The sequence below is a fragment of the Cynocephalus volans genome, chromosome 1 (genome assembly GCF_027409185.1).
Source record: "Cynocephalus volans isolate mCynVol1 chromosome 1, mCynVol1.pri, whole genome shotgun sequence".
NCBI classification, from domain to species: Eukaryota; Metazoa; Chordata; class Mammalia; order Dermoptera; family Cynocephalidae; genus Cynocephalus; species Cynocephalus volans.
The window spans coordinates 292,434,160-292,448,840 of record NC_084460.1 but is presented as its reverse complement, the minus strand read 5'-3'; the positions used below and the strand labels follow the sequence as shown (position 1 = coordinate 292,448,840).

At 38.6% G+C, this 14,681-nt stretch overlaps 1 protein-coding gene across 1 annotated transcript in view; it reads right to left on the bottom strand.

The window, feature by feature from the left end:
• The window catches only part of FBXO36 (F-box protein 36), a 92,178-nt gene that overhangs the window by 28,865 nt on the left and 48,632 nt on the right, over positions 1-14,681 (bottom strand). The window contains exon 2 of the mRNA XM_063080308.1: positions 10,612-10,720. Coding sequence (XP_062936378.1) covers positions 10,612-10,720 — 109 coding nt within the window. The remainder of the gene's footprint in view (positions 1-10,611; positions 10,721-14,681) is intronic.

Below are 14,681 nucleotides of genomic sequence, written 5' to 3'. Positions count from 1 at the left end.
CATTCCTTAACACTGTCGCATTGGGGATTAAGTTTCCAACACATGAACTTTGAGGAAGATACATTCAAACGACAGCACAAAGTGAAAAGTTACAGTCAAAAACTTGGTGAAATATCTGTAGCACATATAACCAGACCAAAGAATTAGTATTCAAAATATGTATATAAAAAACCTTTCTACAATCAATACAAAAAAAGAAAACCAGGTAGAAAAAAATAGGCAAAGACGGGGCCAGCCCAGGGCTTACTCGGGAGACTGTGGTGCTGATAACACCAAGGCCACGGGTTCAGATCCCATGTAGGTATGGCTGGTTAGCTCAATGGGTGAGCATGGTGCTGACGACATCAAGTCAAGGGTTAAGATTCCCTTACCAGTCACCTTTAAAAAAAAAAATAGGCAAAGATGAATTAGTTCTCAGAAGGGAAAACCCAAGAGGTCTATAAATATAAGATATTCAACCTCATTAATAATCAGGTAATTTACATACCTAGTGTGGCAAAAATGTATATGGATCTCTGAGTACAACAAATGTTCATAAGAATATGGGGAAATAGCATCTCTCCTAAAATGCCAATGGAGTATACATTGATTTAACTCATTTGGAAAGCAGATTGTCAATACCTAGTAAAGATGAAGAGACACATATCCTCCAACATGACAAATGCACTTCTACACACCCAAGTTAGAGAAGCTCTCACATAGATAAATGAAGAGGATAAAGAAAAAGTATGAAAAAGTGGAAACCACCTAACTATCCTTAGTAAGGAAAATGGTTGAATAAACTTGGTTTATAATACAATAAAAACTATAATACAAGCCACTGAAATGAAATAACTAGACCTACATATATAAACATGGATAAATCTCAAAAACAGTGTTAATTAATGAAACAAAGGTGAAAAGGAAAATTTGGTATACTGCATTTACATACAAATTTTAAACAAATAATAGTATATATTATTTATGCATTTGTAATAAAATATGCTTGGAAACGATACTGACTTTTTCATTCATTAATTAAAATTTTAAATTGACAAGTAAAAATTATGTATATTTATCATGTACAACATGATGTTTTGAAACATGTATACATTGTAGAGCTCGATAGAGCTAATGAACATATGTACATATACATAACCTCACTTATTGTTTTTTTTGTGGTGAGAACACTTAAAATCTACTTTCTTAGGGATCTTCAAAAATACAATACATTGTTATTAACGACAGTCACCATGTTGTACAACAGATCTCCTGAATTTATTCTTCCTAAGTGAAATTTTGTATCCTTTGGCCTCCCCAACCTTCCCCATCCCCCAGCCCCTGGTAACTACCATTCTACACTTTACTTCTATGAGTTTGATTTTTTTAGATCTCACATGTAAGTGAGATCATGTGGCATTGTCTTTCTATGCTGGCTTACTTAACATAACATCCCCCAGGTTCATCCATGTTGCCATAAATGACAGGATTTCCTTCTTTTTTAAGGCTGAATAATATTCCATGGTATAGATATACCACATTTTTTTTATCCATTCATTCTTTGATAGACACTTAGGTTGATTCCACATCTTGGCTACTGTGAATAATGCTATAATAAATATGGGACACACCAATTTCATTTCCTTTAGATATATACCCAGTAGTGGGATTGCTGGATCATATAGTAGTTCTATATTTAATTATTTGAGGAACCTTCCTATTGTTCTCTATAATGGCTGTGCAAATTTGCACTCCCACCAACGGTGTACAAGGGTTCCCTTTCCTTTTCTCTACATACTTGCCAACATTTGTCTTTCAACCAATTTCAGGATAATTAATAAAAGGGAATGGAGGGGAAGGAGATAGTTGGGGAGGGTGGAAATTTCACTATATATTTGTAACTTTCTATGTTTTAAAAAGATATTAAATATAGTGATCACTTCACCAGCATGTATACTAAACCTGGATTGATAAGGAAATTAATATAGCCCTGAGAAAGGATGTCACAGAAATTGAAACCATTCAAAACATTAAAACCATTCAGAGTACACAATTTGACCACACACATCAAATCAAGATAAAAAAAAAATAACTACAAAATCTCCAACTACCTGGAAATTAAACAATATGTTCCTAAATAATATATGGGTCAAAGAAGAAATCAAAATGTAAATTAGAAAATGTTTTCAACTAAATGAGAATAAAGACAACTTATCAAAACTTGTCTAATGTAGCTAAAGCAGCACTTAAAATTTAGAGGAAAAAAATGGCTAAAAACTGATTTAACTTTTGTTTTACTATGTGCATTTATTAATTTTTTTAGTCTCAAAAATTTATTTAATAACAAAATGATAAAATGCCAGATCTTACTTAGACCTGCCTTCCCTGTTCTGTAGCCCAGAGCCCGGCTCTCCTGCTGCCTCCCAGCACCCAGGCCTCTTGTGCTTTCCCACCTCACCCTCCACCTGTAGAACCCAACGCCAGGTCTACAGAAACTAGCATCCAGGCTGAAGACAAGGAACAGCTGATTAGAAAGCATGACAAGGAGTGGACTAAGAGGTGGTGGCTGGGAATGAGAAAATTAAGTCCCAGGTTAATGGCTGAGGCATAGTTCTGAAAAAGGGACCTAGAAAAAATGGATTCTGGACCGATGGCACGGAGCTGACCCAGCTTCGGGAAAAAGGTAAAGGCTGTTCTTTCCCACTTTCTGATTCCTAGTATACCAGTATTCTTAGGATCAGAACTCAGGCTAATATTTTAGGATTATTAGTATTTATTACTATTGCCAATTTTCCGTGATAGACCCCATTTCACAAATTTAGTCCCATTTTCCCCATAAACCATCTAAATGTTCAATGAAATTTCAATACTTTGACAGCTAAACTGTATCTTCCACATTTCCTTTCACATGCAATAGCAGACATAAAAAACCTTTGCCATTTAGTTTTTGTAGATTGGCCTAAATACTTAATCACCACTTACAAGTCATTCCAAGATCTAAGCAACCAGCTTAAAAATGGACAACCAGGGCCAGCCCGTGGCTCACTTGGGAGAGTGTGGTGCTGATAACACCAAGGCCATGGGTTTGGATCCCTATATAGGGATGGCTGGTTAGTTCACTTGGGAGAGCGTGGTGCTGACAACACCAAATCAAGGGTTAAGATCCCCTTACCAGTCGTCATCTTTAAAAAAAAAAAAAAAAGCAACCAACTTTCAAATGGACATAAGGTGGAAAATAACTTATTTTTATGTTGAATTTGACCTCAACCCATGAATCAGCACTTTCAATTGAGTTTATGTAGGTACATTTTTTCCTTAAATTAAATTTTTAAAAATGTTTCTAACAGCTAATTTTCTGTTTTTTTCCCATTTTATTTAATGGAAAAAAAAAACCCATAGATGTTTCCTCGGATTTTTAAAGGTCTCAGGAAAATAATTCAAACTTCAGAAACAAATGGACAGAGGCTACAAACAAGCAAATTACAGAAGGAATATAGATGGTAATTAAACATGACAGAATGCTCAACTTACTATTTATCAGGAAAGTGTCAATTAAACATGATACTACTTTTACCATCTGACCAGAAGAGATTAAAAAGAGTAGCAATATCTAATTAATGATGGCAAAGATGTAAGAAAACACTCATATCCTGTTGGATGGAGTATAATTAATAGAGCAGTTTTTTGGATGGCAATTGGTGGGATGTGAAGTGCCTGGCACTTTATGTAAGTTTTGAGTTACTCAAAATTGAAATACTGTGACATCACACTATTAATGAAGTCTCATTTCAGGACAAATGTTGAAATAATATCAACCACCCAATTTAAAGATCTTTCAAGAATAGCATCATTAGAAAGTTGGCATAATTATAAAGGTCTAATGCATTGTTAAACGGTGTCTGCGCTGCATCCCATGGCAATGCCACTAGAGCTGGTTAACAGAAACACCATCCTTTGTCAGGTCAACTTTGAATTTTACAAGCTTTTCAGGAATTCACCTCTCAAAAAAAATCTATCAAATTTATAACTGGCTGGCGGGTTAGCTTAGTTGGTTAGAGCACAGTGTTGTAACACCAAGGTCACGGGTTTGGATCCCTACACCAGCCAGCCGACAAAAATAAATAAATAAATAAAAATGTATAATGTACATATCTTTGGACTTAGTTATTACATGTGCAGAAATCTATGTTACTGACATTCTCACGTAAGTGTGCAGATATATATGTCCCAGAATATACCTAAATGCTTTGGTAAGAACAGCAAAACCTGTAAACAATCTGAAAATGCCCATCAATTGAGGATTGTATATTTGTACAGTGGAATACCACATACTCTTGAAAAAGAGCAGGGAACTTCCTCATGTACACTAACAGAAAAATGATCATCAAGTATTAAGTGCAAAAAACAAGTTAAAGAACTAATGATAAAATTTGATTCTATTTTTGTAAACATACTCACAATCCAAACAGAATTTAAATGCAAATGAAACTATTTATAGTGGTTATCTCTGAGGAATAAAGCTTGGAGGAAGACAGAAAGAATTTTCATTTTTAAGTTTTAAAAATTATAATAGCTAGAATTTATTGAGTACTTATTATGTGCCAAGCAAATTCTAAGCACGTTATTCAATTAATCCTTATAAGAACCCTATGAGGTTGATGCTTTTATTATTCCCATTATCAACAACTGAGGCCCAAAGAGATTAAATAATTTGCCTAACATCATGTATCTAGTGAATTTGGGGGCTGGGATTTGAACTGAGGTAGTCTGTATTAAGCAACACTCTTAATCACTATGCTAACAGTTCGTATACTTTGTATTGTATGAATGACTTTTGAAATAATAAACATGACAGTTTTGTCTTTTAAAAACACAAATCTGAGGGCCGGCGGGTGGCTCACTTGGGAGAGTGTGGTGCTGACAACACCAAGTCAAGGGTTAAGATCCCCTTACCAGTCATCTTAAAAAAAAAAAAAAAAAAAAAAAAGAAAGTGCAAATCTGGAAAAAGAATTCAGCCATGTTTTTGATTTCACAGTTTAAGGTGTTGTGACATAAATCACTGTGGTAGGGAAAATAAGGTCCCCCTTACCCCAAAGATGTCCACATCCTAATCTTCAAAACTTGTGAATATGTGACCTCATATGGCAAAGGCGACTTTGCAGATGGAATTATGTTAAGGATCTTGAGATGGGGAGATAACCCTGGATTATCCTGGTGGGCCCAATGTCATTACATCATAGGTCCTTATAAGGGAAAGAGGGAGACAAGAGGGTCAGGGTGAGAGAAGTAGATGTGACTGTGGAGGCAGTGTCAGAGTGGCATGGCATGAGGAAGACTTGACCGGCCACTGTTGGCTTTGAAGATGGAGGGATGGCCACAAGCCAAGGAGTGCAGGCAGCCTCTGGAACTTGCAAAAGGCACAGCAACAGGCTCTCCGCTAGAGCCTCCAGAAAGAGCAGAGTTCTACCAACACCTTGATTTTAGCCCAGGAGACTTCTGAACTTCAGAGCTGTGACATAATAAAATTTGATCATTTAAGGTACTAAGTTTGTGGCAATTTGTTATAACAGCAATAGGGAAATAATACAATCATTAATTACTAATTTAATAAATACATACAAGATTACAGGAAATTCTCTACATGGAAAGTTTGTATTTTTGTTATGAGGTGAATTGTGCCCATGATATTTTGAAATATGGTATATGTTTGGTCTGCATTCCTGTTCCTATCCCTTTCCTGGCATACAACTCCTAAAATCCTTAGAATCTCCAAAGTGCTGTCTTTTTGTATGCTAATGAGTTGACGGATGGCTGGCCAACCCTACGTAGCTTCAGGATGGGGGATGGTCACCAGAATGGCCAGGGCAGTTCCACCCCCAACCTCTGGGACAGAGAGAGGGACAAAAAGTTAAGTAGATTACCAATGCCAATGATTTAATCAATTATGCCTATGTAATCAAGCTTCTGTAAAAACCCAAGGAACCTGGGTTTGGAGAGCTTTCACATAGCCAAAAATGTGTAGGTTCCTGGCGGGTGGCATGCCCAGGGAAGGCATGGACGCTCTGTGCCCCTGTCCCATACCTCATGCTATGCATCTCTTCATCTGTATCCTTTGTAATATCCTTTATAATAAATGGGGAACTGTTAGTAAGTGTTTCCCTGAGTTTGGTGAGCCACTCAGCAAATCAGTCAAACCCAAGGAGGGGATTGTGGGAGCCCTGGTTTACAGCCCAATCAGAAAGCCAGGAAAAACAACCTGTAGCTGTGATTGGCATCAGAAGGGTGCGAGGGCAGGAATGGGAGTATTGGGTACTGAGCTCTCAACCTGTGGCATCTGACGCATCTCCAGGTAGAGGGCTAGTGTGCCCGGATTATAGTAGACAAGAGGGGAGAATGGCTGAAGATCACACAAGACTTGGACTTTTACCCTACATGAGCCAGGAAGCCGTTGGAGCGTTTCAAGCAGAGAAATAACATGACCTGAGATGTTCTGAAAGGCTGTTTCTAGCTGCTGTGCTGAGAACAAGCTACTGTGGGCAAAGGGTGGGTACAGCGAGACTAGTTAGCAGGCTACTTCAATAATCTGGGACAGGGGTTGTTGTTAGTTATCTAGTATTGCATAACAAATTTTCCCAAAATTTACTGGCTTAAAACAACAAACATTTATCTCACCACTTTGGAGGTTCAGGAGTCTGGGAGTGGCTTAGCTGGGTGATGCTGGCTTAGAGTCCCTCATGAGGTTGCAGTCATCTGCATCAGCTGAGGCCTTTAGCAAAGCTGGAGGACCTGTTCTAAGAAAGTCATGCATGTGGCTGTTGGCTGGAACCCTCAGTTCCTCACCACATGGGCCTCTCCACAGGGCTGCCTGAATGTCCTCAAGTTGTGGCACCTGGCTTCCCCCAGGACAAGTGGTAAGAGGATGAGAGAAACAGAAACAAACAGAGGAAGAGAGAGGTGCCAAAACAGAGGTTGCATTGTCTTTCATAGCCTAAACTTGGAAGTGACATGCCATCACTTCTGACGAATTCTGTTGGTCACACAGAACTACCTAGGCACAGTGTGGGAGGGGATTACACAAAAGTGTGAATACTGGGAGATGGGACTCAAGGGGAGTCATCTTGGAGGCCACCTGCCACAGTTTAGCTTCTGGTTTTTTTGATGGATTGGATCTAGCATGTGTGAGAAAAAAAGGGATAAAGGATAACTTCAGGATTTTTGGCCTGACTTTTATTTGTTGGGGGATTGGGGGGAAGAAATTAGGAACCAGTTTTGGACATGTTGAGAGTTTATTAGATAACTCAAGTGGACATGTCAAGGGTACAGCTAGATAAATGTCTGAGTGTGGAGCTCAGGAAAGAGGTCCAGATTAGTGATATCAACTTGGAACTTACCTATTTATGGAGGGCGCTTAAAGCCGGAGACTAGATCTGGTCCCCCAGGGCATAAACATAGACAGACAAGAGGCACAAGAGCTGACCCCTGAGCCCCGCATTTCAATTTGGAGAGATGAGCCAGCAAAGGAGACTGACAAGGGGCCAGCAAGGTAGGAAGAGAAGTAAAAGCGAGATGCCATCCAGAAGCCACAGGAGAAAATGTCACCCCCAGCCAAGCACTGCTGAGAGGCCAAGGTAGCAAGAGTGACCCAGTCTCATCCTCCCCCAGGACTGCCACCAGGGAGACCCAGATTTCTAGAGATTGTTGCCAGGGTGTGGGATAAAGCAGGAGGGGGACTTTGGATGAGAAAAGCTTCTGGGGGAGCTTAGGAATATGACAAAGAGGAGCTGGAAACAAATAAATCAAGTCAAACATCATAGACTTAGCAATAACAGCAAACAATGACTAAGAGCTGAGTTCTCAATTCCATTCATGCATCAGGTCATTGAACACTCACAGCGACGACACAGAGGAACCATTATTATCCCCAGTTCATGATGAGGACATGACTCACAGTGGAAATAAGCAATCGCCCACGGTCACGCAGCAGGCTAGTAGCAGCACAGAGACCCCAACCCTGGCTGACAGACCCTCGAGCTCTACTTTGTGCCACCATGAACCTTCCTCTGGAGACTGAGGCCTTTTTGAAGGATCCTCTAAGAAAGGGGAGGACAGAGACTAACAGTTTTGTTTGGAGCTTTCCTCTCTGAGACACAGGAGTCATTGAACTTGCCAGGCTGATTTAATTTGGCATCACGGTGCTGCTTGTGGCAGGAGGCCACCAGGCAGTCCTGAAGGTGCAGCTCTCAAAAGTGCAATTTAAAAAGTATGGATAGGTGCTGGCCAGTTAGCTCAGTTGGTTAGAGCTAACCATGGTAAGGTCACAGGTTTGGATCCCTATACTGGCCAGCATCCCAAAAAAAAATAAAAAAATAAAAAAATAAATAGATAGATAGATAGATAGATAGATAGATAGATAGATAGATAGATAGATAGTATGGTGGGTACATTCCTTGACTGAATCCCTCAACTCTCCCACTCTCCAGGCAGGCAGGCCTACTGTCAGACTTAAAATTTCCTATTTATTGCCAATTCTTCCAGATCAGGAAACCCTCAAGTGGTTATCCTGAAGCTAATGGCTAATGTTGATAGCCTCCCCCCTATTCTGCCCCCTGCCAGTTTCTTATTAGGGACAGGGGTGTCACCGGTGCTTACAGCAGGCAAGAGAATGGTGAGGGTTTGGTGGTGGCTGGCCTCTGCCTCCAGTCTCACTTGGCCAAACCCCCATCTCTGGGTTTTTGTGGAAGTCAATCAGAAAATCTCATGGTCTGTCAACAAATATGTAGCACTCACTAGACACAGAGCTCTGAAGCAGATACTACAGTAGTTAGAAAGTAAAATGGGCTCTAACTTGAAAATGAGATGTGCGTCATAGGAGTTTACTTGGAAGCTATCCGTGCAGAAACAGGTCTGTTCCACAATTAGATAAGTAAGGTGTGCCTGGGCTGGTTTTTATTCAATCAAAAGTGGATGGTCTTCCCCAACATGGTTCTTTTGAATCTAATAATGTATTTTATAAGTACTTGCTATAAAGGATTTAATGATATTACACACATAATGGTATGATATTGAAGTCAATCAATCCAGACTTTTAACAATTTAAGGAAGCAAAACAAAATCAAACCTCTCTCTAAAAAAACAAACAAAACAAACTATCACATACTATAATGTTAAATAATAGAATGTTTTTAAGAGTGTTGATTATCAAAGGTCTACTCAGAATTTGCCTTCTAAATAAGATTAATATACTTGATTTTTTAACTTTCAGTGCTTAGCTCTGACAATGTCGATATGTGGCTGTAAGACCCTGGAAAGTCACATCCTCTCTGAAATCCTTTCTGAGTCTCATTTGTGACATAAGGATAATACTTATTTCACAAGGATATTGTAACAAAATGAGAATATGTATGTGAAAGTACTTGATGTTAATATTAATAACATTCTTAGCTACAACTAATTAAGAATCTCTAAGGTACCTTCCAGTTTTAAAATTTTACTATTACGGAATGATCATTAAAGAATTTAGTTGAAGAGAGTCTCTTGAGAGACACATACTAAAGTAGCTTAAAATGAAATGATGTAACAACTGGGATTTGCTTCAAAATAACCCAGTGGAAACAGTGGGTTCATGTATAGATTTTAGCCACATTTTGAATATTGGAGAAGCTGGGTTATAGCTACACGGGAGTTCATTAAAAACCATCTGTGTACTTTTCATATTTAAAATTTTCATATTGAAAAGTATTAAAATAATCAGTTGGGAGGCCATTAGGCTGAGATGTCTCCAGTGCCCTGAGTTCTTATGTAAGCAAACTGAAAACCAATTCAGAATGAATGGTCATAGCCTAAAAAAACAAAACTTAAGCTTACCCAATCAGAAACTGCCAACTAACCTCTAACAAGAGACTTTACCAATCAGAAACCACCAACTAAGCTGTAACTAGGAACTTTCCACTTTAACCAATCAAATATTTTCTTTGTCTTGTTTCTGCAAAAACATCGTGAGTTTTCCCTTTGCACCCCCTCAGTGGAGCCCAAACCACTTGTGGCTGGACGCTGCCCAATTCTTGAATGGCTGTCTACTTAAACTCTTTAAAATTTTAATGTGCTCCATTAAAAAAAAAAAAAATTAATGTGCCTAAGTTTATCTTTTAACAGAGGGAAAAAAGCAATGGGGAAATGGGATAGAAATTTCTATTAAGTCTAAAAATCTACTTATGAGTACTTCTCCAGAAAATTTTGATGTTAAAAGAAACAGAGATTTTAAATAATTACCAAGATGCATAAGAGTTCAAGGATTTGATAATTTGATTATGTTTGCAAATAACCTTTTAATTTATTTTTAAATAAAGGGAACCCATTTAAATTAAATATTATAGCAAAAAATTATATTTACATAATTTAACTTTACTAATGAAATCCACATGTTAATCTGGAATCTTAAACACTTTTAAGATTTTTCCCAAAAGAAATTTCAGGATATGGGTGTTTTAAGAATCCAACATTCTATTTTCTCTAAGTAAATAATTACTTATCAGTATTTCAAATGATGATATATTTGATACTTCTCTGACAAAATCTATCACTAATTAGAGAGACCTTAACAGCAATAAGTACAAAAATGCTTCTTTCCAGACCTTGAAGATGTGAATTCTGTAGGAAGACTTCATGACTTTCTTTTGTTTCTCCAGGTTTTGTTGATCGATATTCACTCCTTAGAGAGATCTTCCACCATCTAAAGATCACCTGTAATTGAATAGAAGGTGACACAAATTAAAACTGATTTCAATATCAACAGCTATGTTTAGGTTTGGGGTTTTGAAAAATCACTAGGGTATGCACATAAGACTATGTATGGGTGGGAGGGCAAATGGGTTCAAAACCATGCTATCTACCCTAAGTGAATCATTGTGCAGTGTGTGCATGTATTGAAACAACACACTGTACCCCACAAACATGTACAATTAAATATTAAAATATTTTGGAAAAAAAAAAGACGACATATCCAACATTAGCTATAACTTTGCAATCTGGCATCACAAGTAAGAAGTAAGGTCTGGTCATCAGTGAACATTTTCCTTAGAGATTAGGGTCACAAAATCATAGTTTTGGAAGGAACCTTAAAAATCTGTCAGATCACAGTTAGCTCAGGTGGTTAGAGCGGGTGTTGTAACACTGAGGTCAAGGGTTCGGATCTATCAGGTCAACTGATGCTAAAATCCCCCAGAGCCAAATGGTTATCTGTCTATTGAAGACCTCTCAGAATAGAGATTCCCTAACTTGGGGAGCCAATTCCAAAGTAATTGCTCAGCTCTCCTCCCGCCTTCTCAAAAGATAAAGAGACAATTTTCTCACAGAGAGTGACAGTTACATGGACAGGGCCAGGGAAAGTACCATTATGCTTTGTTTGATGCATGAAAAAGTATCATCACACAGGAAACATCTGATCATGGATCTGACAGTGCATTAGACTTCTCTGAGAATTTCGTTTTTTCTGAAGCAAACCTCATTTCCATGGTTATAAACTGTACTTAAGTTCTGTGTTTGTTTTTTTTTTTTTTTTTTAAGATGATCGGTAAGGGGATCTTAACCCTTGACTTGGTGTTGTCAGCACCAAGCTCACCCAGTGAGCTAACTGGCCATCCCTATGTAGGTTCCGAACCTGTGGCCTTGGTGTTATCAGCACCACACTCTCCCGAGTGAGCCACGGGCCGGCCCCTAAGCTCTGTGTTGATTTTATGGTGATGTCAACTGCTGGAACTGATGAGAAGCCCCCGGAAATGAATCTAGCTTATTTCACGTTTTTAAACCTGTGATGGAGCTGAGTCATTAATTGAGATGACTAAACTACCAATTTGAGAAGCAGACCAAACTATTTCTGCACTTAGATGAGGGCTATAAGGGGGAAAATGGGAAAAGTAGTCACACTGGTTGTTAGGATTTCAACATAAGAATTTGAGGGGGACACAATTCAGTCCATAACAAAGGGATATTAAGTATTACACTAGAAAGAGCATGCATTTTGGAGCAAGACAGGCCTAGATGATTTACTTAATCTCTCTAAACTTCAATTTTCCTTTCTATCAAATATTACTTAATATTAATATTAAACATTATAAATAATATTTCCTTTCTGTTGAATGAAAATGCCAGGCAGTCTGAATCTAATGCCCATGTTCCTTATATCACATAATCTAAAATGTTTAGGACCAACTGGGAAGTCAGAAATAATTGAGTCCATCTCCCACAATGCATCCTGAAGATGAGCAAAAAGTTTCAAGGAGGTTATATTAGAAGTGATCTGTCCCCTTCCCCACCACCTTACTACTTACTAGGTGTTTTATAACAATGACAGCGAATATCAGAATTCTGCCAAAAGAAGGAAACTGACTACCACACAGCCAACTCAGAGACCAAAACTCGTTCCTGGAAGCTCAGGGGAAACCCCTACTTGCAGTCTACTTTGATTTCTGTAGCAATCTTCCCTGGAAAGTTTCTCTCTGAGGCACGTGCCTTTATGTTATAATGACATAATCAGCCACCCTTCTAGCCAGATCTAGCAGCAAAATCCTTGGCTAAGTGGGGAATTCTGGAACAAGTGGAGTTTTAGAGCATGGCGCTCCTGCAGAAATGTTGTTGCCGAGCTTACTAAGATTCTTATCTTGCTCCAAAAAAGGCAGAGAGATGCTTGTATAATCTTGTTAGCCTTGTATTTTGCACCATTTTATTGCATCAATGAAAAATTATTTTCAACGTTCCTTATACTAATTAATTAACCCTCTGGTACTGATTTAGAAGGCAGTCCTTGCAGCAGTTGTCATAATGGCCTTTGGAGGGCCGGCCTGTGGCTCACTCGGGAGAGTGCGGTGCTGATAACACCAAGGCCCCGGGTTCGGATCCCATATACGGATGGCTGGTTCGCTCACTGGCTGAGCGTGGTGCTGACAACACCAAGTCAAGGGTTAAGATCCCCTTACCGGTCATCTTTTAAAAAAAAAAAAAAAAAAAAATAATGGCCTTTGGAGAGATGATACCCAGGGCACAGATTCAAGTTAACTTAAACACAGGTAAGCTTCCTACTGGCTCCTCTGAGGTAACGTAAATTCCAGAGAATATAATGCCTGCCTTTAGGAAACATAGCCAAATAGTACCAGAACCCAAGCCTCCTACCCCCAACTCGTAAACACAGAGTTCCTGCCAAGGTGTGAAGCTTTCTTTATAAACAACCTTCATACCACCACCCATCAGACCACCCCTGCAGAGCGGCACACAGAAAACTGATCTTCAGAATCACAGCTTAACCTTGTCAAGACTCAATTGTGTTCCATATACTGTACGTGTTAAAACAGAAAAATAGAGTTTTTTGGTTTGTTTTTGTTTTTGTTTTTTTGTGGCTGGCCGGTATGGGGATCCGAACACTAAATTTCTCCCTGTTTTTGAAATCATATGTAATTAAGGGATTTCACAGAGTAGGTCTGAGATATTGTATCAAGAGTTTATGAATTTAGATCTTTTATTAGGTGAAGAAGGATTTTGTTGTCTGGACAGCCTACTGAGAAATGGAGAAGCAAGGACTTGGGTAAACTGCATGTAATTTTACCTTTCAACATTACTCAAAAGCTCACAGAGCACCAGCATTCCAAAAGGTAGGAAGATGTTATTTTCTTAAAATAGATCATGAAGATAATTTATTTTATTGCATGGCATATTTAAACTATAAACAATTATGATATGGTTTTGGTGCATATTTACAACATCAAATATGTGTTTCCCTGTGTATCTATGTTTAGTCCAATTTGTCTAAACACAGAAACACTTAGATTTTTAGCTAGCAAAAATTTACCTAATGGCAATTTTTATATTAGGAATAAAGGCAACATTATCAATGAGAAAGATGAGGATGAGGCTGAATTGGAGAGTGAAATAAACTGAAAATTTTAATATGGGAAGATTGACTACATTGAAATGTTTCATTCCTTCAATAATTCAGAAATGGAATTGCCCTTGGAGAGTCAAATTAATAAACTTCAAACACAACGGATGTGATTAGGAATCTGGCAGACGTTGTTTCCACCCAGCGTGCATTTTCTCATCTGCCCTTCCTAGAAGAGCCTTGATTCGTCCAATAGCCTCTCTTCTCTGCATAGCTTGTGCTCAGAGCCTAGGCTCATTGCCAGCTCCAGGAAGCAAGACCTGACTGGGCTAAGCCACTTATGGTGCTTTTTCCCTTCCCAATGGCAATTGGTATGGCCATAGGCATGCGATAAAATTTTAGCCAGCGAGACACCAAGAGAAGTCTGCAGGGGCTCTGGGAAAGAGTCTAGCAATTATAAAAAGAAACACAAGGAAAACAGCCCCTTTTTGGCACTGGCTCTTGTGATTTCTGGATTTGCTGCAGTTATGCTGGACTATGAGGGAAGCTAGCCTGAGGTGATGAAGAGACAGAATCAAAAAGTAAAAAAAAAAAATAGAAGAGCCAGAATCAAGACAGTGTGAAGAGGAGCCAGGGCATGGTCCCTGTGTTGGGGATTCTTGTCTTTTGATTTAGTTTACATGAAATAGCAACATATTTCATCAGATCTAAGATGCCATACATTGTATGCCACCCCATTGTTTTATGTGTCAAGGAACACTGCTGAGGAAATTAAGACGCAATGGACTTTTAACATTTATTTCATAGTGACCGAAAGAGCACTTTTATTCTTCA